Genomic DNA, 21,625 nt, shown 5'->3' with positions numbered 1-21,625 from the left:
GTTAACAGTGAGTCATCCTCACTGCTTTTTGTGATGTCTCTGGAGAAGAGATTTGACTAGAGTAGTGAACTACATTTAAAATGGAAAAAACACAACATACAAAGTTGAAAATTTATCCAGGGTGTAACTGCGAACCAGCAAGTTATTTTAGCTTTGCCAGAATACCTAGTGACTTGTTTGTTCTTGCAAAGTAATAAGTAAAACCAATCATTGCATAGCACAAATCTGTACATAGAAATATTTTATTTGATTACATCTCTTTCCTAACTGAAAAGTCTAGATGCTAGTACTATCTAGTCTACCCAGGAATTTGACTTTAAGATCTGAGTATGAATAGTAGTACTAGGTCTCTGCAGTCTAATTGTTTACCTCTAGATTTAAGTTTAGCTATGGGATTTCACATCTTTCTATCAGGATCAGCCAGTCATGCATAATAAAGTTTCACATTCCTGACATCCTTTTCATAATCCATCCTCTATGAGGATGTTCACTGCCAAGAATAGGAGGAAATAAACTATTAGGAAAATGCATGAAACTGATATTAGGATGATTGAAAAAGAACCCACAGTGTCAACCTTTTTGGAAGTTCTTCCCTCTCATCCAGAAGATTGTTCACCATTTGAAAGAATTATTCAATATTCTGTAAAATAAGTAATAGTTCACTGGAAGTAAATGGATTCCATCTTCAACACAAATAATTTAGAATGTTCTTTCCTGTTCTTTTTCCTTTGGCAGTTTTAAAATGCAAAATGAGAATCAATGTAATATTTCTTAACAAAGTTCTGGTTTGGGATTTGGCATTTGTGGTGAGACAGTATTTTACAAATGTGAAACCTGCCTTAGTTAACTTTTTGCCTTTGATAAAGTAGTCTAATGGAATTACATTGTTAAGCTATGGCCTCTTATTCTTCTGAGAAAAGAGAGAAGCAGTAGTTTGCACCTGACCTTTCAGTTTTCCCTAAGGTATCACTGGACTTTGGAATGACCTTTGAAATTCAGTTAGAGTTTGATGTACCAAGTTGCAAAAATGGAAAGTTAAAAAGGTTCTCTCTGAAGCAAATGTTAGGAAGGTTTTCAAAATGCCTCTCTTCCCCCAGACTTCTCTGTGGCTTGTTTTCTCTCAATAAAATTAAAACTGTGACAGTTCTGTTTCTTACAGTCTTACGGTGAATTTGTGATATACATATCGGAAGCCTCAATATGGCAGAAGAGAGTGTTTTCTGCTCTCCATTATGACCCACTCTTCAAGAAGAGTAGGGAATAGTTTCTGTAACGTTGAAGAGACCTTCTTCACTTTAGATTAAAGGAAAGTACACTAACAATTTAATTCTTTCAGAGGGACCCCAGTAACTGAATATCTACTTCTCTTATCTACTTTCTTCTGATTTAGGTTTACCTTCATGTGTTCTTGTATGTCATAAGCACAGCATAATAGGGATTCTGAGGAACAAAAGTCAGGAAGGCTAGGATGGCTACATGTTATTCACAATGGTTAGAGTCCTTGTTCAAGTAGTACTGTCTTAACCCACAATTCAATCCCTCCTCGCAAACTGATGTCTTCACCATCTTCTGTTAATCAAATGTAAAAAATGTAAGACTATAGAAAAGGCTTTGATCCCATTTTATATGGAAGAATAGTTCACTGTAAAATGATTTTGTTACTCTCAAACTGGGGGTTCGTTACCTTTTCAAGCAATTTGTTTCTGCTTCTTTTAACTGCTAATACATTAGAGTTTTGTTTGAGATACTTCTTGGCATGTTTGCATGACATAATAATTACAGTTTAATTCAGACCTCTCCAATAATCTCATTTCAAACTGAGTACTTGCCAAATGTTCATGTAAAAGGTCTAGGGAAAAAATGATCAATTTGCAAAATTGTTCCCTTATGTACAGGAAAACTAGTAGATAAATTGGAAGATTAACAGAATATATTTTTAAAATACATTATGTATAAATTATTAGGCATTGAGTTTTCATTTCTGTTAAATATAGGGGACAAATTATTTCAGCTTAAATGCTCTCTAGTAGAAATATTGGTGTTGTTAGCTAGGGTGACTGGTCATTAAGGATTAAGAGGGCTAAGCTCCACCAATAATGTCCACCAATAGCTGTATAATATGGTTGTACTGCAGAGTGCACTACTACCTGCTGCCACTGGGGAGCACCTCGTGGGGTTGGAGCTGTTCCAGCCTCTGTAAACTGCAGAGGGAAGAAGCACAGAAAATGTTGGCTTTGGTTGAACTGGTCCCAAAGAGGCAGAGTACAGAGGTGTATGAACAAGATTCCTGGAGCTTCCAGCTCTTGGAGTCCCTGCAGTGCTTAGGCTCCAGACAGCAGAGGAGGCATGATATATGTTTCCTGTTGCTTTTCATTCTGCTTTTCCAGCCCCAACAAAAAGTAGAGATGATTATTAGTGGTAGGTGGGAACCTCTGAGCATGTTTGTGGTGGGTCATGGGTAGAAAGAAGAAGAGTTCTGAGCCCTTCAAACTATTGCCCAATCTCTCTTCTCCCATTCACCTCCAGAATCATTGAGCATGATGTCTACAACTGCTCTCTGGTGTTTTTCTTCCAGTTCTGTTCTTGACCATCTCCAATCTGGTGTCCGTCATTTACCCTCCTGGGAAGTCATTTTTACTGAAGTCTGTACTGATCTCTTCCGGGTCAGATCTCTGGGCCTAGCCTCCATCCTTATCCTATTTGACTTCTTTATGGCTTCTGACATAATTGACCACCCCCAACTTCTTGAAATTTTGTACTTCACTGGCTTTTGTAACTCTGTCCTCTCATGGTTCTCCTACCTCTCTGTTCATGCTTTTCCTGTCTCATTAGATGGGTTGTCTCCTCCCCTCTCCCCCCTTCTGTGGGTGTCCCTCCAGGCTTTGTCCTCTGTACCCCCTCCACTTCTCTCTCTACACTCCCTAGGACGGTGCTTTTATCCACAAGCATGGTTGTCACTACCATCTTTATGCTGATGACTCACCAATCTACCTCTCCACTTATGAGCTATTTTCTTCCATCCAATCTAGTATCTTGGCCTGTCTTTCTGACATCTCTTTGTAAATGCACAATCATTATCGTAAACTCAGCATGGCCAGAACTAACATCTTGATATTTTCCCCAAAGTTCTCCCCTCATCCCCCTTTTCTGTATCACCATGAAAAATACCAAGAAGGTTGCAGTAGCCAAGACTTGAAATGATGAGGCTGTGGAAGGGTGTTTTGTCTGTGTGGACAGAGAGCCAAGGCCAGGTTTTAAAGATGTCGTGTAAAAAAAAGCAGCAAGATTTAGCAATGGCCTGCCTACGCAGGTCCAGTGAGAGGGTTGACGCAAAGATGACACCCAAGGTTGCAGGCCTAAGTGACTGGGAAAACAATGGTAGTATACGCTGATGGAGAAAGGGAGGAGAGGGGAAGGCTCCCTTTCCTACTCCTTTCCTCCCCATCTCTACTTCCAATTGAAAAAATTACAATCCCTGTAACTAACCAAGTGGGGCAGTTCTTCACCAGGTTCATTTCCGGTTCTTCACCCTACTGTCTGTCTGTACCTTTAGACTGAAAGCTCTTCAGGACAGGAGTTGGCCCTTTTGTCTGTTTCTACAGTGTCCAGAACAATGGGGATTGGGGCCTTTGGCGATACCATAATATCCATATTTAATGATAACGAGCCTGGGGTGGAACCTGTTGAAGGCAAAGGGATTTTTACCTGAACTAAAGAGTTGGGAACAGGCCTTTCTCTTGTAGGTTAAAGTGGTGGAACTAGCCAGTACCTGATGCCAACATCACTGGCCAGTGAACAGAAAATCCAGCCTCTGAAATATAAAATTCCATTCCCTGAGGATGTCTTTCCCGAACCTACAGTTTATCTAAACATAAGTAATTATACATTTATAATGTACCAATGTAACACTGCATCAGGCAGATCATATTTGCGTGTGTGTCTCTCTCTCTGTCTCTCTCTCACACACACACGCGCTAAAGTTATCCTTGCAACACTTTCTTGGGCCTCTGTTGCAAGTAGATGCAGAAGACATGCAACTGAATTCTATTCAAACATTTTGTCCAAGGAGTGCCAGTGAGTGTAAAAGAAACATAATATTGGTCTATTAATTATTTGTTGGGTTTTTTTTATTTTAGGATGAACGTGAGGCCAGAGAGAATGTGAAGAGAGAACAGGATGAAGCTTACCGCATTTCACTAGAAGCGGATAGAGCAAAGGTGTGTGCATAGTGAAGCGTGTCCCACACTGCATTGGGAAGTAATTTCATGAATGTCAGGACATGCATGTCCTCACAGTGGATTAAATTCACCCAGATGCAGAGGACCACATCACTTCAATCCCATGTAGGGCTCTGCTCCGCGACACACAAAGGAAAATATCTTACCAACCACACAGACTAGCATACCAAGCCACATTGCAGGCAAGCCAAGAGGGAGGCCTCAGATTTATATTTACACAGATCCAGTGGCCCCAGTAGCCCACACAACTGACATGTAGGGTCTGTGGTTGCAATTCCAGATGAGAGGCTGGAATAGTGTCCATGGGGGCTGTGAGCAGGCCTGCCTGGATTGGGGATTTCACTTTGCCATCTGCTCTGTACTCCCCACTCAGGCAGCACAAGTACTCAGAGTGAGTTTCACCATGTGTGACTGGGAATTCTTCATGGGTAGCTGATTCTGCTCAGCGCTGAAGTTTGGAAATTCTCAGAATACGTGTTGTTCATTAAGCAGATGTTTTATGTGGTGAACTCGTACGCAGTGTTCAGATGACTGTTTTCATTATTATGCTTATGTGGAATATTGGGAGTTGCAGGGGGCTGATATGGCTCTATAATATCATGTAAATATGGTACGTGCACATACTGGCCAAAAAACCTGAGCTGTGTAACAATGCTTCCTTTGGCCTTATGACTGGGATCCACTGCAGGATTAACTTAATATGGGATATGCTCTCCGGCAAGGGGCCTCTATCCTGTCCTTGCAGGGAGATGACTTGATCTAAGAGGCCTTTTCCATCTCTAACCACAGGATCTATATATAAAGACGATAATTTTGAATAAGAATGTGTGTAGTTATTTGCAAATTTTGTATTATTCTATTGTTCCTTTATGTTCCTATTCTTGCTACAGAATTAAAGGGCTCAGGTTCTTCTCCCCATCTGCATGCAGAGGGGAACATGCACCCACAGAAGAGCAGGAAGGGAGGCTACCGTCTTTGTAGCATGCTCCCCATTTAGCCCCAATCTTTCAGAAGCTTCTCCGAGTCTGAGGCTGTAATAACTTGCACTGTTTCCCCTTCTCTTTGTGGAACCCACTGCGACAGCTGCAGTCTGCCCCTTGTCTCTGGCAGGTCCGCACAAACCACTCCTACCCCAGCAGAAAAGAAACACTTTTGTGGAGTTTCCTTTCCTTCATGTGGGCAATGTAATTTGTCACACAAGGCTGTGGGTTGTCTCGCTTAGCTATCAATTGAATGTAATGTGACTGTTGTTTCTTTCTGTTTAATAGAGGGAAGCACAAGAGAGAGAACAAGCAGAGCAGTTTCGTTTGGAGCAGATTCGAAAAGAACAGGAGGAAGAGCGTGAGGTGGGAAACTTTGCCATTTGGGGCAACTTTCTAGGGTTTGTGTTGGTGGGATACCTGGCAACCTGCACTCAGAGCTGACTAAGATTTTTGTGTGGGCATTCACTACATGTTACATACTTTAACCTAACATTAATAGATCATTTTACTCTGTTGGGTAAAGCATGGTTTTATGGCTTTTCCACTAACTATTCTGTCATATCTGCTGTTCTTCCACTATCCTTGGGCAAGTCCGAAGCGCTTTCTGCCTCAGTTTCCTCATTTGTAAAATGAATAACCTGCTTTCCTACCGCACAAGTGTCTCATGAGGTCTAAATTCTCATCTTTGGTGAAGTGGGGTTTTATATGCATTCAGGTCTTTGATCACGGTACTAAATTATCACCCCTTGTGGAAGGGAGGTTAATATTAGTGTCTTCATTTTACACAGGGGGGGTATTGCGGCTGAGAAGTTAAGTGACTTGACTTACAGAATCATAGAGGTGTAGGACTGGAAGGGACTTCAATAGGTCATCCAGTCCAGTTCCCTGGTCTCAAGGCGGGAACAAGTAATAACTAGATCATCCCTGACAGGTGTCTGTCTAACCTGTTCTTAAAAAGTTCCTGTGATGGAGATTCCCCAACCTCCCTAGACAATTTGTTCCAGTGCCTAACTATCCCAACAGGAAGTTTTTCCTAATGTCCAGCCTAAACCTTGCTGCAATTTAAGCGACAGAGGGTGTCAGCATTAGAGCTGGGATTAGAATGCAAGAGTGCCTTACTCTCATTCTTTGCTTTATGAACAGGGCCATGCTATTGTGCTAGACCAAGTTAGTGCATTGGCTGACTGGCACGACCAGTTCAGCTGCATGCAGCTGGGAGGGAGCTTATGATAGTTTTGGCTCTATCCACTGCAGACCAGATGACACCATTCTACAGCCACAAATTGGGCTGGAATACCCCCTCCCTCCAATTTAGAGGTATCTCTGGCAGTTGATTTAGTGGATTCAAGGGCCAACTATGAGCAGCTGCAAGGAAGACAATGATTAATCTGTGAGCTTTAGGAAAAAATCACAGAGACAATCTCTCAGCCCTAGCGATCAGTTAGCATAGTTTCATATGCTAAATATTTTATACACCCATATTTTATTATTTTATGTAGAAAAGAACATACTTTTTAAAGTATAAAACATGAGATTAGCATTGGCATTTTGAGTTCCTTAAATCAGGGGGCCTGTGTCTGAAGCCCCAAACGTTGTCTTTGCAGATACCATTTTTTAAAACCCAGTACCACAGTTGCTTTACATTTTCTGGATTGATTGCTTTAATTTTGTTTTCAAATATCTTGGAGCCTAGTCAACACTATGAACAAACAGCTTGCCTAATTTTATTTGGGCCACAGAAGAAGGCAAATCAACCCTGTAAGAGGCATTGATGCATACCTGAGCCCCAAACAGAGCCCTCACCAGGAAGTATCTCATGGGAACAACTTGTTAATTTGTGAGATATGGGCCAGCATACGGGTGTGCGCCATTCCCCTAATCTGAATGGATGGTTAAACCACATTCCATGGAAACTACTGTTCCCCGAATCCTCAACTGCGGTGTGAAGATTTTGAAAGTACAGGTGTCTAGCAGAGATTCCCCAGGATCTAATCCAAGATCCCCAATTTAGGTCACCCAATTCTTGCTGCATATGATCAGTCTCAGCAGTGTAGTTCTTTGTCAGACTGCACCACAAGTGTCCTGTTTTAACAGTCCCCCTATAAAAATTTGTTGTGGGGATTCTAGGGTGTTTCACAAATAGTCCATTGTCCCAATCTGTTTTGTCCAAAGTGTGGTCTCCCAGTACAGTATCTTTCTGCGTGCTAAAGCAGTCATAGTGTAACATGTATGAAGTTATGCACATGGCAGTCATTTTTTCTTCTTTACCTCCAGGCAAATGTATAACATGGTGATAAAAGAAGGGATAATGCACACCCAATCCCATTGCCCCAGCTTCCAAAAACTCAGTCCTTAGAGGAGTTCTGGTGAAATAAACAGAATTGTAGCCCAGCTAACTATGTGATCAACTACTGTGTGTGATGTTAAACAGCTGCCATGTACTTCCCAAAAGAAAAACTGCATGTCAGTGGCTGATGAAATTCTCCTATGTTTCTCTCTTCTTCACAAGGGTGATATGGGGCTGAGTTAGTTAATGATTGAAAAGGGCTTTAAGATCTTTGGCTGAGACTTGCAAATTAAAAGTGCTCTAGATGTGCAAAATTAAGAAGTGAAATTCTGACCCCATTGAAGCCAATGGACATTTTGCCATTGATTTCAATGGGATTTCATCCATCATTAACAAGTGCCTTATTAATAATAAGCATTGATATATTTGCAACCCTGTGAGGTGTGGGTTGTGTTTGTGAGGTGTGTTTGCTAATGCTATATACTTATATAACACAACATACTTCCCTGTCTTTTTCTGTTTATTAATATAATTTTCTTGATCTGACTCTTCTTTTTACAGACATTTGAAATCTGGCATTATGTTTTTATTTAATTTTCTAGATGATTAATGTCTGTGGAACAGGTGAATCCTGTTTAAATTGCAGCCTCTCCTTTCCTTTCCTCTCCTTTTTTTTGTTTTGTTTTTTGATTGTTTGTTTTCTATTTTCCCCTCAAGTGGCTTTTTAAATGTATTTTGGTGACATTTCAGTATTGTGTACTTTTCTGATATATGGAAACACTACATTATACAACTGCAAAAAAAAAAAAAAAAAAAAAAGTTGGTAACCAACACAATTTTTTATTCTCGAAGATAAACTTGACCTTTTTGACCAAGATAAATGTATCCAAGAACCTGAAATATTTAAGTGCTTCTAGGAACTTTTAAACTGTGTTATATTGTGAATAGTTCATTTAGTCAAACCTACAGTATTAAGTTTTACATGGGATGCTCCAGCTTTTCTCTATACTGTACTGTAGAATTTGCTGTACTCTTACCTCCTGTTGCTACCACTAGTCAAGAATGGAAGTGAAGATAAGAGACCATTAGAGGGAAACTACAGGAGTATTGCAGAAAATAGGGATGTGAGAATTCTGTTGTGAATAATTAATGGGTTGCATTCTGGAAAGTTATTAGGAATTGAACTCACATAAACTAGTATTGTAGCAGCAACAGCAATAAGATTGTTGAGAAATTGCCTTGCTTATCTTCTAATTCAAGTAATTAGTATGTGTTTTCTTTCTCTCTTTAAAAGTAATTGTGCACATACAGAAACAATAATTCCCTTCCACTGCATTGTGCTTAGTACGCTGCCTTTTCTAATACAATGGCCTTTTGGAAACTGTTTTCTTACATAAAAGCAGCAAAACCAGTCCACGTTTCAAACTATACCTGGGCTTCCTTGTTTTAATACAAACTGCAATAATGAAAAGAATAAGATCTGTTTGCTTAGCCAAACAAAAGAGATTTTAACAATGCTGTTTACTAACACTCCCCATGTTCAAGTATACGGATTACCTATAGTCTATTGTTCTGTAATAGGGTTTGCTTACATAAGGAGCTTTTTGTACAGTGCCATATATTTGAAATATGGCTATTGATCTATTCACAAAATTCAGCTTGCTTTTTCAGATCCAAGAGTTGCTAATGTTACCCAGCTCATAATTGTTTTCTAACTTGGTTCATTGGTGTGGAATATCCATTGTATATTGTCATTTTATGTTGAAGCCTTGGAGACTAGTTACTTTGGGAGCTAGGTATTCTTTGTACAAAGAAAAGAGCTCTAATGAGCTACTGTTGTTTATTTTTCTGTAATATAATTGATTGAGTTCAGTAAATAATGTAGCATCTGTTATTATACGATGTGGGGAAATGTCAAAACAGAAAGATAGTAAGCAGGTGGTTGAAGAAGGAGAGAAAGAAAATGAAATAGAACCTATTTAATTACATTACTTAAAATATAATCTCATAGTAGACCTTTAAAAACGAACTTGAGCCATAAGGATGTTAAAAAAGCTTTTGGATTCAGACAGAAAGTGCCTGGGATTGCAAAAGGCCACGTGAAACTGTATGTATAATAATTTATAGTGAGATATAATGAGATATATTGAGATATAATTTCCCCTAACATTTGCATGTAAGAAGCAGATTGTACCTTGCCATTCAGTCCCTTAATGTAATTCGTTTCCCCTACTAAATGACTATGGGGGAGATTTTCAAAGACACAGATGGCAATTGAGTGCCTAACTCCCATTGAAAATCAAAGGGAATTAGGCACTTAACTGCCTTTGTGCCTTTGAAAACTCTTCCTCTTCGTGCCTTTTTTCATATCACCTCTATTATTGTTGTTAAGATTTTCACAAACAGGTACCTGAAGTTAGACTCCGAAATCCATAAATAGGTTGCTAAATAAACTAGGCCTGATTTTGCACAAGTGCTGAGCACCCTCCAATCCCATTGATGTCAATGGCAGCTGAAGGTGTTCTGCACTTTTGAACATCAGGCCAAACTAATTTAGCAGCCTAACTTCAGGCATCCATTTTTGAAAATCCTGGTCATAAGATTCATGTTATACTAGCTCCTGGAAGCCCTGATCAGAATCATGACAAAGAATAAGTACACAGGTAGCTATAATTCCTGCCCCAGAGAGCTTACCGTCAAAGGAGACAAACAACATACAGAGCTTGAATAAGAAGACAATCAAATATATTTAAGATACATGTTTACATTTGCTTGTTTTTATATTCTCATAAATACAGACTTTCCCACATGGGCCCTTTGCCGAGCCATTAAATATTGGCTGATTTCTAGTAGCTGTTGCAGCAAAAATGCTTCCCTGTTCTTAAAACCGTTTCTCTCTGGATAGCATCCTTCCTTTTCTTCTTTAGATCTCTCCTTAAAATCCACTTTTTTGCCTTGCCTTTTTCCCAGCTGAGCCTCCTGTGACTGTGGCTGTTCCCACCTTTGTGCCTCATATACATTACATAACCTATGTGCCTGTATAAATATATATTTTAACGAAGAAATGTCCCAATCAGAGCATTTTAGTTACAAGTATTGTAGATCAATCTAACAGGTTGATTTTTTTTCATTCTGAATTGCTGTCAAGGGTGTGTGTGCATGCATTTCTTCGTTTCAAATAGTCGGTTATTTTGTCTAGGAGGAGTACTGTTTGATAATAAAAGTATTTACAAAAATAAATGCATTTAATGGCTTTAATTTATACCCTTTAAGAAAGCAGTTGGGCACTTGACAGTTATTCCCTCAGTCAAAATTTTTTAAGCCTTTCTGCCAAACAATTAAATTACCTATCCCCATCATGCAGCAAACTGTAGATTTAATAATGTGTTATAAAGGAAGGATTTATTTTAATTAATTGTCTGGTGGGCTGTTATTAAGAAATGAATAAAAATGGTTTTGTCATTGAGACATAAAGCACAGCTAACGTTCTCGAGCCCTGTGACATCTCTTGGAATTCTAGCATGAAAAATGGAAAAGCCTCCTGCCCCTAAGTAGTAAAAATTGAAGCTAAATAGTCCTTTTTGTTTCCTCAGGCTATCAGGCTATCTCTAGAGCAGTCTTTGCCTCCAGAGCCCAAAAAAGAGAGCACTGAGTCAGTCAGTAAACTACGCATCCGAACACCCAGCGGAGAGTTCTTTGAGCGGCGTTTCCTGGCCAGCAGTAAGCTGCAGGTTGTCTTTGATTTTGTAGCTTCCAAGGGATACCCTTGGGAAGAGTTCAAGCTGCTGGGTACCTTTCCAAGGAGAGATGTAAGTAAACATACTTTTTGTGTAAAATTCTCCTTCTGCCTAGCTGTACGTATCAAGGTGGCATGTATGTATACAGCATGAAACATGGAAGTTGACTTGGTGTGTTATAACCGCGGTGTAGCTATGGCCCACCCACTTTGAAAGCAGGCCCACCCAATTAGTTGCTTCTCATGCCAATGCTCCGCCGCTTAACTTGCTACCTTAGTAACTGAAACGGGCAGCTTAATTTCTCAGCCAGTCACTTTTTCCCAGCAGGTTTTTCTGCTGCCAACGCTCCGCTTAAGCTACCTTGGCAACTGGAGCATTGGACAGCTTAGTGATTCTCGGACGGTTGCTCTCCTGAACTTCTGGTCATGTGACCGGAAGTGCTTTTTTTCCTGCCAGGTCTACCCGAGTCAGCCACAGGCCCTGCCAAAAAATGAGTCCTGGCTACGCCCCTGGTTATAAAGCGGTAAAGCTCCATGACACAAAGCAAGTCAGGAGATAACATGAGAGCCCTAGGACATACTATATACAAAGCTATATATGACAATCAAGACTTTTGGTGGCAGAGGAAAGAAACCCTAATTTCTAAAGCAAAAAACATGAAGGATCAAGTTCAGAGAGGATTGGACACATACATCCAAAAACAGAGTTTAACCCAAAAACTTTATTCCCTGTTTTAAAAGAAAGTAGAATGCACATTGCTTAGCATAATACTCCCAAAGCTCCTGGTGAGCAGCATTTCATCTTCTCTCCTGGAAATGAAGTTCTGTTTTTTAGGATGGTGTTCTGATCTTCCTTTCGATTACCATTTTGCTTTGTTGTAATTTGTGACATGAGTAGAAGGGGCTCTGTCAAACAGTAAATGAGTTATCAGGTACTTTAGCACACTTATTCCTAGTAAACTATTCATCTACCCCTTAAGTAACCCATAAAACCAAGTGAGTAACTATTTGTAATTCTTACCTAAAACTTCTTTTGAAGTATCTAAAAGAAATAATGACTTGTACACATCATATCTGGTTTGAGTGACGATCATTATAGGGTGTACCAACGCCCTGATCCTCAAGTTTGCTGATTTATCAGTGGTTAAAACCTGCCATGAATACTGGTTACTAGAGCTTTTCTTAAACTAGATTTCTAGGAAGATATTTCATTTCTGTTGCCTGTTGCATTATAACTTAGTTTTTGTTTATAACATAGTTGTTGTGATTACAAAAATACAAGATAACAGGCCCAATCTTTGGGTCCAGCTGACCTGTGCTCAGCACAGAACCTGAGGGTGAGAAGGAGTGCAAAGATAGCAGCACAAGTTATGTCAGCCACACAGAGGTGGGGCTCAGCAACATTCCAGCATTTCCCCTACATGCTGCAGACGGTGGGGAGTTCAGCTCTGTCACCTGTGGATTGCACATGCCGGGGAAATCCTCAGGTGGCTGGTTAAGCCAGCTTTATGTCCTTTTTGCACCATGAGAGCTCAATATATGGAACACTTTACTACCTCCAGCCTTGCCACCCCCTTTGCAGGAAGTTCATTAAGGATAAGACTCAACGCAGAGTGTTTGCCGTGCTATTTTGTAACAGCCATCTGTTGCTTCAGGATTAGTATCTAGTTTATAAAAGTCATCTTAAATTACAGCCCGCCCAAAAACCTGTAGAAATATTTGTACTTAACAAGCATATCATCTTGAGAACAGGCTTGATTTATGATGATTGTGACATAACTGGAACAGCAATGAAGATATCTGATGGCTTGTCTGTAGCCTTGTCTCAAAGGCAGAAAGACTGATTTCTAATCAGACAACCTGTCTGAAGAGCGGTTAAGAGATGTTGAAAAAGACAGAGATGCACTTTTATTTTGATGGTACTTATAACTGTTGGAGAGGAGAAACAGATCTGCAGTGGGAGGCAGGAAAATTCCTTCCAATCCCACAATTCTCAGCATCACCCCTAAGCATGTTAGGAAGCCTGCAGACCACAACCAGTGCACAAACTATATCAACCTAATGGCAGTTCCTTAAAGGGATGCACCCAAGAATACCATGCAACCACCCCTGAATTCAGTGGGGGAGAAGAAACGTTAAGGGGCAAACCAGTCAGCTCCTTCCCCTCTACTTCTTCTCACCAGTCAGTCAGTGATCGAAATCCTGCTCCCCTTTTCCTTCAGGCCTCACTTTGGCATGAGCCCCAAAGAAGCAAGGAATCGCATTACTACATGACACACAGACTAACCGCCCCCACCCCAAAAAAACTATCACAATGGCACCTTCAGTGGGAGACTCCCTAGCCCTTCAGAAGAGCAGTCTCATTAACTAGAGAAGAGTACTCTTTCCAGTATGGACAATGTTAAGCAGTTTGCCCAGGAAGTGCCTTTTAATTACAAAGTAGGGGCCCTGTCCTCCCTGGTTCAGAGCACTTTCAAGATGCTAAGCACTGTCCACTTCCGTTGCCTTTAGGAGGAGCTGAGGGGGCTCAGTATCTTGCTGGATTTGGGTCCTCTGTGTTTTAAGAAGTTTGTTCTTTATCACAACTACAATTTGTAGCTGTTTCTGTAATGTGATGGAACACTTGGCTACTTCTTAACTGTGTCTTATACACTGATTTTTATCTTATGCCGTAGCGCCCTCCTATTAACAAACACTGACGTACTAAATGTACAGTACCCAAAGCAAATCTAGTTTGTAAAACAAACAAATAAAACCTCTCTCTCCGAAGAAACACTGCTTAGAGAAGATGCATCGTTTAGCCACCATTGGGTTTGTTTACATTGTAACAACTGTAAGTGCTGGTGAAAGAAGTGGGTTTGCACTTTAAAGTGAAGTCCTCTTCATCCACAGAATAGGTGCACCAAAAGAAGTGGCAGTGCAAGCTTTCTTGTGCTGCCCTACCAGTATCTCTTAACCCTAGTCTGAAATCAGCTTCTGTGCTCAGTCAATCCTTGGCTTCTCTACTGAGACTGCCAGCAAAGGTTCTGTCAATTTGTGACAGAGTGCTTTGTGGTTTAGACACCTGCCCACTAAGAACTAGACTGTCCACTAAGAACTAGACTGTCCATTCCACAATTGGCCCCTGGGCTAGATTTGTGTATCAAAAGAATGAGAGAGGAGATTAAGTGGCAGTAGGAAGGTAAGTTTAAAATAAACTTAAAGGGAGCAAACGTTAGGCTGGATGGCCTTATGATGTTTTCATTAGTAAATAAATTGATTTACATTAGTCTCATGTATAACTATGTATGTAAAAATGTTTGAGTTTATGAATTGAGAAGAGTGACCTAATTCTAATATTGAAGGCATTTTAGTACTATAAATAGTAAACTCCAGGGTATTCTATATGTGGTAATAGGATTGTAATGCTGGATTACAAAATACACTCCTAAAATCTTGCAGAAATATCGGATCAACCTCTAGCTCCTTGTTATGTAATACTTTTCTTGTCAAGTTGTAGTTTGCATGTAGGATTGTGATTCTGAAGGACTTCTTCTGTGTGGGTGGGTGGATGGATATAGGTGTGGGGTTATAGGGGAATTGTCCACCTTTTAATGTGAACATTTTGTACTTATGTGAAACACACAAATGAAAAATCCCTAAAAGCAGAGTAAACACTATACATTGTGTGCCCTTAAAAAGTTCCACTGGTTGGAAAGATTCTACTGGTTCTAACAGAATTCCCCCTTTTAAAAATAGGAAATATCTCTGGAACTAATAGACTCAAACCAGTGGAACTTGAAATGTGCCCACTGATTTTTAGCACAATTTTTACATTTGCTTGCCAACTACAGGATAAGCAAAAAATACCTTGTATTGCTTATTCTGTACATAAACATGACTGAACAACTGAACACTAACAAAACACAATAATATTTATGAAGTTGGGTAGATATGAACTGTACAGGGCACAGATCATTGACAACGGTGTGGAATTTTGCCCAGGACCAGCCCTTGGTCAGATATTAGACAATTAATTTATTAAATTATTAGTACCTTTAGTTGGTCCTAATTAATGACCCCAGAAATAAAGCACTTGCTATGTAAGCAATTACTGTCATGATGAAGATAGATAAACAATTGGGGACAAACAGCCATCATTAATTCCACTGCTTCCCCTATCGTGTGACACCCCAGGTGGTCATCCAGTTTGTCTACCCCGCTGGCTTGCTCTAATCTTGCCATAAAATAGAGAATGGGGGCAGTTTTTCATGGTACTTTGAAGCCATACCCTTGGTGTCCTGATTTGAAAAATGGAGCTAATGACACTGACCTCCTTTGTTAAGCGCTTTGAGATGTACTGATGAAAACTGCTATATAAGAGCATGGTGGCAGTGGTGTTATTTATAATGGAAGTCTGAATGAGGTTTTCACTTGGGACAGGTTTTTTAATGTAAATTTTCAAAAAAGCCCTTTTAATCCTTTTCTCTTGCAACCATGTACCATGAATTTCAAATTGGATTTGCTTTGAAATTTACAGGGTGTGAGTTGTATCATAAGCTGAAGTTTAAGTAGCTCTGTATACCCATCCCAGCAGGGTACCTCAAGCTATGGGCATAGTGTTCTCAGTAGCGACCCCTGTAACTATTGCGTTGTAATACATCTAAACCTGAGTCTAGTCATGTTTAGAATGTCTAGTAAGATGAAAGTTCTGGAATTGCTGGCATTTAGCCTGCAGGTTATACTGTTTTCCCTGTCAGAGCACATAAGAGATAGCGAGTGCATGGTTATAGTATATTTGCTCTCTAAATTTGGGGAATGCTATTTTCTCTTAATCTGAAATGTTAATCTCTTAATCTGAAATGCACTGCATGTAACGTGCACCCACATTGCCTCACCAGTGGATGCAATGATAACAATACACTGTGCTAAACCAAAACGTCCTTTGTTGCATTTGAGAAAGAAAATGTATTAATTGTTTCTCTATGATACAATATCCATAATTCATAGACTTCAGAGACTCGGTGGCATGGAAATATGTGATCAGACATGATTGTCATTTCTGGCACATGTGTATGTGCAATTTGCTGCTTAGTTTAGAGATTAGATGTATATAAATCTACCTTCAATGAGTTAATTCATTTTCTGTTGTTAATGCTTCAGTTTGTATTTTTGTGATTAGGTTACTTCTTGAAGCTTAGCTTTCAAACGTTTTCTGCTCTCATACTAAAAAAAAGCTCTCTAATTATAGTATAAATTAAGGCATTTCACTTTATTATTCTGTCATCTTAATACACTTTGGGAATCCTAATTCACCTGGGGAATTTGCTGCCCTAGGAGAAGATGGAGTCATACAAACAGGAAACATCCCGTTTCTTGTATTCATCTTACTACTATACTCAAAATAGCAAAGAATGTTCACCAGTGCAGATGACCAATACTCTAGCGAGAGTCTGAAGTAGTGATGTGCAGAACCCCATTAATTGCTGATTAACTTTACTCCATCTAAGCATATAATCTCATTTTCATTGGAACCAAAGTGAAGAAGAGCAATCCCAAAATGTCTCCCATGTTACAGGTCTTCCAGATTACTTAAAACAGAACAAAAACAAGACCTTTGCTCGTTAAGCTCTATTGTTCCTGTATTTAAATACTGTGACCAGTCAGTACCCTCTCACACTCATATTGGTACATGGACAGAGTATCTACCCTTATCGCAGCTTTTTGGGGAATATCAAAACGACTTTATCCAATCACTATATTTTGAAAAGGTCAAGCATTTCATTTCAACTTTATTATTATTTCAGATTTTATAAAGTATAATAGTATAAAAGTTGAAATAATAAAGATGAAATGCAGGACTTTACCATGTCAAAATGGAGCTCTTCAACATTTTTCATTGAAAATGTTGACAAAATCGATACATTCCTTTGACACATTTTGATTTTGTCTAATCAGCATTTTCTGACAGAAGACTGTTCATTCAGAACATTTTCAACCAGCTGTACAAAATTTTCTTTTTAACGCCCTCAGTTCAGATGCCCCAACAAAATGTTGTCGAAATATTTTCGCATATCCAGTAAATAAAAATTCATTAGTTCTATATTCCTGATGTTTACATAGATATCCTTGGCTAACTTAAAGTTGATGGCATAACCCTACTGTAAATACAAACTTCTACCCATGAGTAAATACACAGATTAACCTTTTCTAGACACTACTTGTTTTTTTAAAAACAGCAGTAAGATTCCAAAGCATTTAAGCACATGCAGTGACTTGTTACTGGGACTTCTCACTAACTGTGCTGTCCTTTCGCTGGCAATAAGAGTGAATAGTAACCACCTTTTTCCTTCAATACTGCAGCCATGGCAAAGTGGATGACAAGCCCAAAGCTATAGTTCACACCAGTGAATCTGTTTTAGTCATGGATTCCTGACTAATACCTTGGAAGATTTGTTTTTTACTGGCCACATAAGTGGTTTGTGCAGAAATATCTGTATAGTTAATACAAGCTTAGCCTTTTTATTACAATACTAGGTGTACTGTGAATATAGTACTGTATGTATTTTTTCGTGAGCTGCATGTGCAAAGGCTGTGTGTATATACATCAATCTTTTTAAAGAAGGGGAATGCTCTTTTGGTATTTGATGTGAAATGTGCTTGTTGGCTTTCACGCAGCCTACATGTTATGTTTGATGGTTCCTTCCAAGAATCACTTCACCTACCACCGAAATGCAGCCACCTCTTCCATATTAACACAGCAACTCTTTAACAACACTGCAAAAAGCAGAGCTAGCCCTAGAGACATGAGTCTGCTCTTTCAGCAGTACTCTTACCTTTTGGCCTTTCCATGAGTCTCTTCCAGTTTAAAAGGCCTCCCAGGTAACATCAGTGATGGTCCTCCATGTGTGCCAGCTACAAAATCCATCCACAGCTCAGTGTGCTATCACTTCCCATGGGGAAGTCTGCAGAAATCTTCCTGAGGCACTTGTACATCTTACAGAGCAGGCCTTTCATGACATGTGAGATCAGAAAGTGAAGTATACAATGTCCAGTTGACGCTACAGGGGGCAGTTTAAGTAAACAGAATGGAATTATTCAGATTGGAATTTGGCCAGGATATCAGCATTAACAACCTGTTTTTGTGAAAGTGCCATGGCATCTTCAGTGACTAACCAGAATGTTCCTGACCTGGGTTTTACATTGTATTTGAAGGACAGCACCTCCAGCAATGCAGTGCCCTATAGCACCATGCAGGGGCATTGGTGGAGCTTTGTACATTCTGTGCTTACAGGTTTCCTCTGGAAATCAAAATTAAAACCTGCAGTTTTTTCTGCCCTCAATTTCCTCTTTAAGTGCACACCAATGTAAACCATTTACTTTAGAGTGTCTTTTGCAGAGAGTGTACTGGAGACTTAAGCTCTTTATTTACTGTATCTGGAAGCTTTAATAAGCTAAGACTTCTACAGCATTTCACATTTATTTATCTGAGCTGTAGCTTAGGGTCAGGTGGCAGTTAAGTCGCTTAAGGTTATTCAAATGCATCTAAAATGTTGCTTAATAATTCAGAACCAGTTTGCTCTGTTTAGAGTATTAAGATTGTTTAAATCCTTTTAATTAGCCAATTCCGACAGCAGTTTGAAGAAACAGGGAATAAATCCGTTTCCTCTGAAAGCTAAATTTAATCTAACCCATCCCACACTGTACATCCAGTCAAGATAGGTGCTGATCAGGATTTCAGTAGGCGTAGGGCCAGGCTGTTCCTGATCATTGCAGAGGTGTATAAGGTAGGGGAGGAATCACTACTGCCCATACACACCTTATGTTCCCTCCAAGGGCCAGGCATGAGCACAGTCCCTGGGCTCCCCAAGGAGCACTGTCCCCCAGTGTCTGTTTTGGTGGAAGCCATCTCAAAGGAGGGAGGGCCAGATCATCCTATGCACCAGTCACCATATCTGTCCAGCAGCAGAGAGGCAAGCATGTTACCTTCTCCTGTGGGATGGGGTAATATGCATTCCTGCCCTGTGAGCTGGGTGCTCCAGGAGGGTTTGTATGGCACTATCAGTTTCAGAGCTAGTCTTACCTTCAAGAAATAGTTTAGCCATTAGCTCATTAGATAGTGTGCAATCATCAAAAAGTCCTACGTCCAGGAACACCTTTAGAATTTGGCTTTCTTTCTCCTCCCTTCACCTTGATAGAAGGCTGTGGAAAGGGTGAGCAGAGTGCAGCCATATGTGGAAGGATTCGTACTGTATCGCTGCTCATATCCATTAGTTCTCTGGTACTGAGTAGCACTGTAGAAGATTCAGTGGGGACTGTCTGCCTGCTCACCTGGTTACACCTGCAGCACCTTTGGCTGTTTTAATAGAGACAGGAGATTCAGAGTTAAAAAGTTGAAGTGTCAGCTCAAATCAAATGTTACTTCACTGAGATGATGTTCATTTCACTGGATAATAGCTCAGATTGGGATTCTTCACTGCACTACTAAATTACAGTGTGCCTGCTACTCTCATTGGAGATCATGCTCTAGTATCCAGGGGCTAAGCCATTAAAATGACACAATCAAAATACAAAGAATTGTAACAAATAGATCTGGGCCCAGTATTTGATCGATCTTAAAGTTGTCTAGACAACACATCCTCTGGATTTCAAATAGATTTTTAAATTCACATTACTCCATTGCTGAATTTGATATACTATTAGTATTTATGTAAATAAACATTGGAGTAATTCTGTAGCCCTAGCTAACTAACAAAGTGTTCCCAGAACAGTGCTAATATAACTAATGGTCCTGGAGCACAAACAAGTCACTAAAACAAACCTAAAAAGTTGTCTTAATTTCAAGTTCTAGGATATAAATTGATGTTTTCCCAGTACAAAAGGACAAAATCAACTAGAGAAATAAATGTTTTTCTCGTGTTTTAAGAGGCTCCTACAACTCTTTCATTTTATTGCATGGTTAATGGTGCATTTCCTCTTTGTCATAATTTCTACAAATTGAGAGAAAGTGTAATTTGATATATGATCCATGTAATCTCTTCAGTGGGTTTTAATTGTTCGTATTTCTTATGTAAAATAGTAACTGCATTTTAAAAAACAAACAAACATAGTTTAAAACTTAAAATGTTTACATTCTCCTTCATGAAACTCTGGATTGCATAGGAGGTTGCATGTCATCCTTTGCAAACTGCAGAACCATTCAAAGAAATAGAACTGCTGGGGCACATGTTTATCAACCACTGATCCAGACTCTCCAAACAGCTGAACAGAAGCCCACACCCATTTAAGTCATACAATTCCTCTCCCTTCATCTGCTGGATCCGTCTATGTAACCAACACTTTCTGCTTTTAACACATCTTTCCTCTCTTTTCCATTATGTCATACTAGTTTTATTTGTCCAGCTAGCTACGTTTAGTGTAGTTTAATAGTCACTTGTAGTTTAGTCAGCTGTTGATGCTAATCTTTGGAATCACTCAAAGGCTTTGCATGGAGAAGTCTACTGGGTTTAAGAAAAGAGCTTTGTGTATTACCAAGCTGTCCATAACTGACTGACATGTTCAGTGTCTCTGTGAAGGGCACTATCCTTTCAATTGCTCAGCCTATTGATTTTTAAGCCCTGCCTTATTAGCCCCAAGCTTGAGCATAGGTCTAACGGAACTAAATTCAGGTGACCAGGGCCATTTATAATCATGGTCAGAACATTCAAATCTGTGTTCAAGTCACATGCTACTCTGATGGTTTTACTCCTTTGAATGGTTCTATTGCTCACAAGGCATGAGATGTAGCCTCTTTCAGTGAGAATCTGCAAAGACAGTGGGTGAAATTCTGACCTCATTGAAGTCAATGGCAAAACTCATAGGATATCTTGATGACTTTAGTTACTGATAAGTTACTTCCCTATTTATTATGGTCAGAATTTTTGTGGGTGAATGTTAGAATGATTCAGGCTTTTCAGCAAAATTTTTATAACATTTCCTTCCTGGAAAATAAGATTTGTTATAACTGTTCCGACTTGGTGTCCTGGCATCAGTAATGGCTGATATCCAAAATCTTAGGGGAAGACTCCCTCATACATCTAGCTATCTATGCAAAGCTGTATGTGGACACAGGAAAAGGAGAGAATTCCCTCCTGACCACACACCCCCGCGTAGCCAGATTTTTTGAAAAATTGATCCACAGAATTTGACTGTAAATCAGGGTCTCTGAAAGTGTGAGGTTGACTTCTGTGTGAAAACTCTAACTTATTCTAGGAGAAGCGTAAGCCAGGCCAGTGAAGAAAAAATACATTATTTCTGGTTTTATTTAAGACTCATCAAAGCCAGAATCCAGTACTGAATAATCTGTACTGACTACTAAACTTCAGTGTATTCATCTTGAGTTGAGGAGCCCAAAATGGGAATG

At 39.6% G+C, this 21,625-nt stretch overlaps 1 protein-coding gene across 1 annotated transcript in view; it reads left to right on the top strand.

Moving 5' to 3' along the window:
* FAF1 (Fas associated factor 1) overlaps positions 1-21,625 on the top strand; it is a 272,766-nt gene that overhangs the window by 237,461 nt on the left and 13,680 nt on the right. Inside the window, exons 16-18 of the mRNA XM_067535422.1 lie at positions 4,137-4,217; positions 5,507-5,584; positions 11,102-11,317. Coding sequence (XP_067391523.1) covers positions 4,137-4,217; positions 5,507-5,584; positions 11,102-11,317 — 375 coding nt within the window. The remainder of the gene's footprint in view (positions 1-4,136; positions 4,218-5,506; positions 5,585-11,101; positions 11,318-21,625) is intronic.

This window comes from Emydura macquarii, unplaced genomic scaffold, assembly GCF_026122565.2.
Source record: "Emydura macquarii macquarii isolate MOO-44397 ecotype Brisbane River unplaced genomic scaffold, CSIRO-AGI_Emac_v2 contig_3506, whole genome shotgun sequence".
NCBI classification, from domain to species: Eukaryota; Metazoa; Chordata; order Testudines; family Chelidae; genus Emydura; species Emydura macquarii.
The sequence above is the reverse complement of the archived record's forward strand: the minus strand, read 5'-3'. Positions and strand labels throughout refer to the sequence as shown.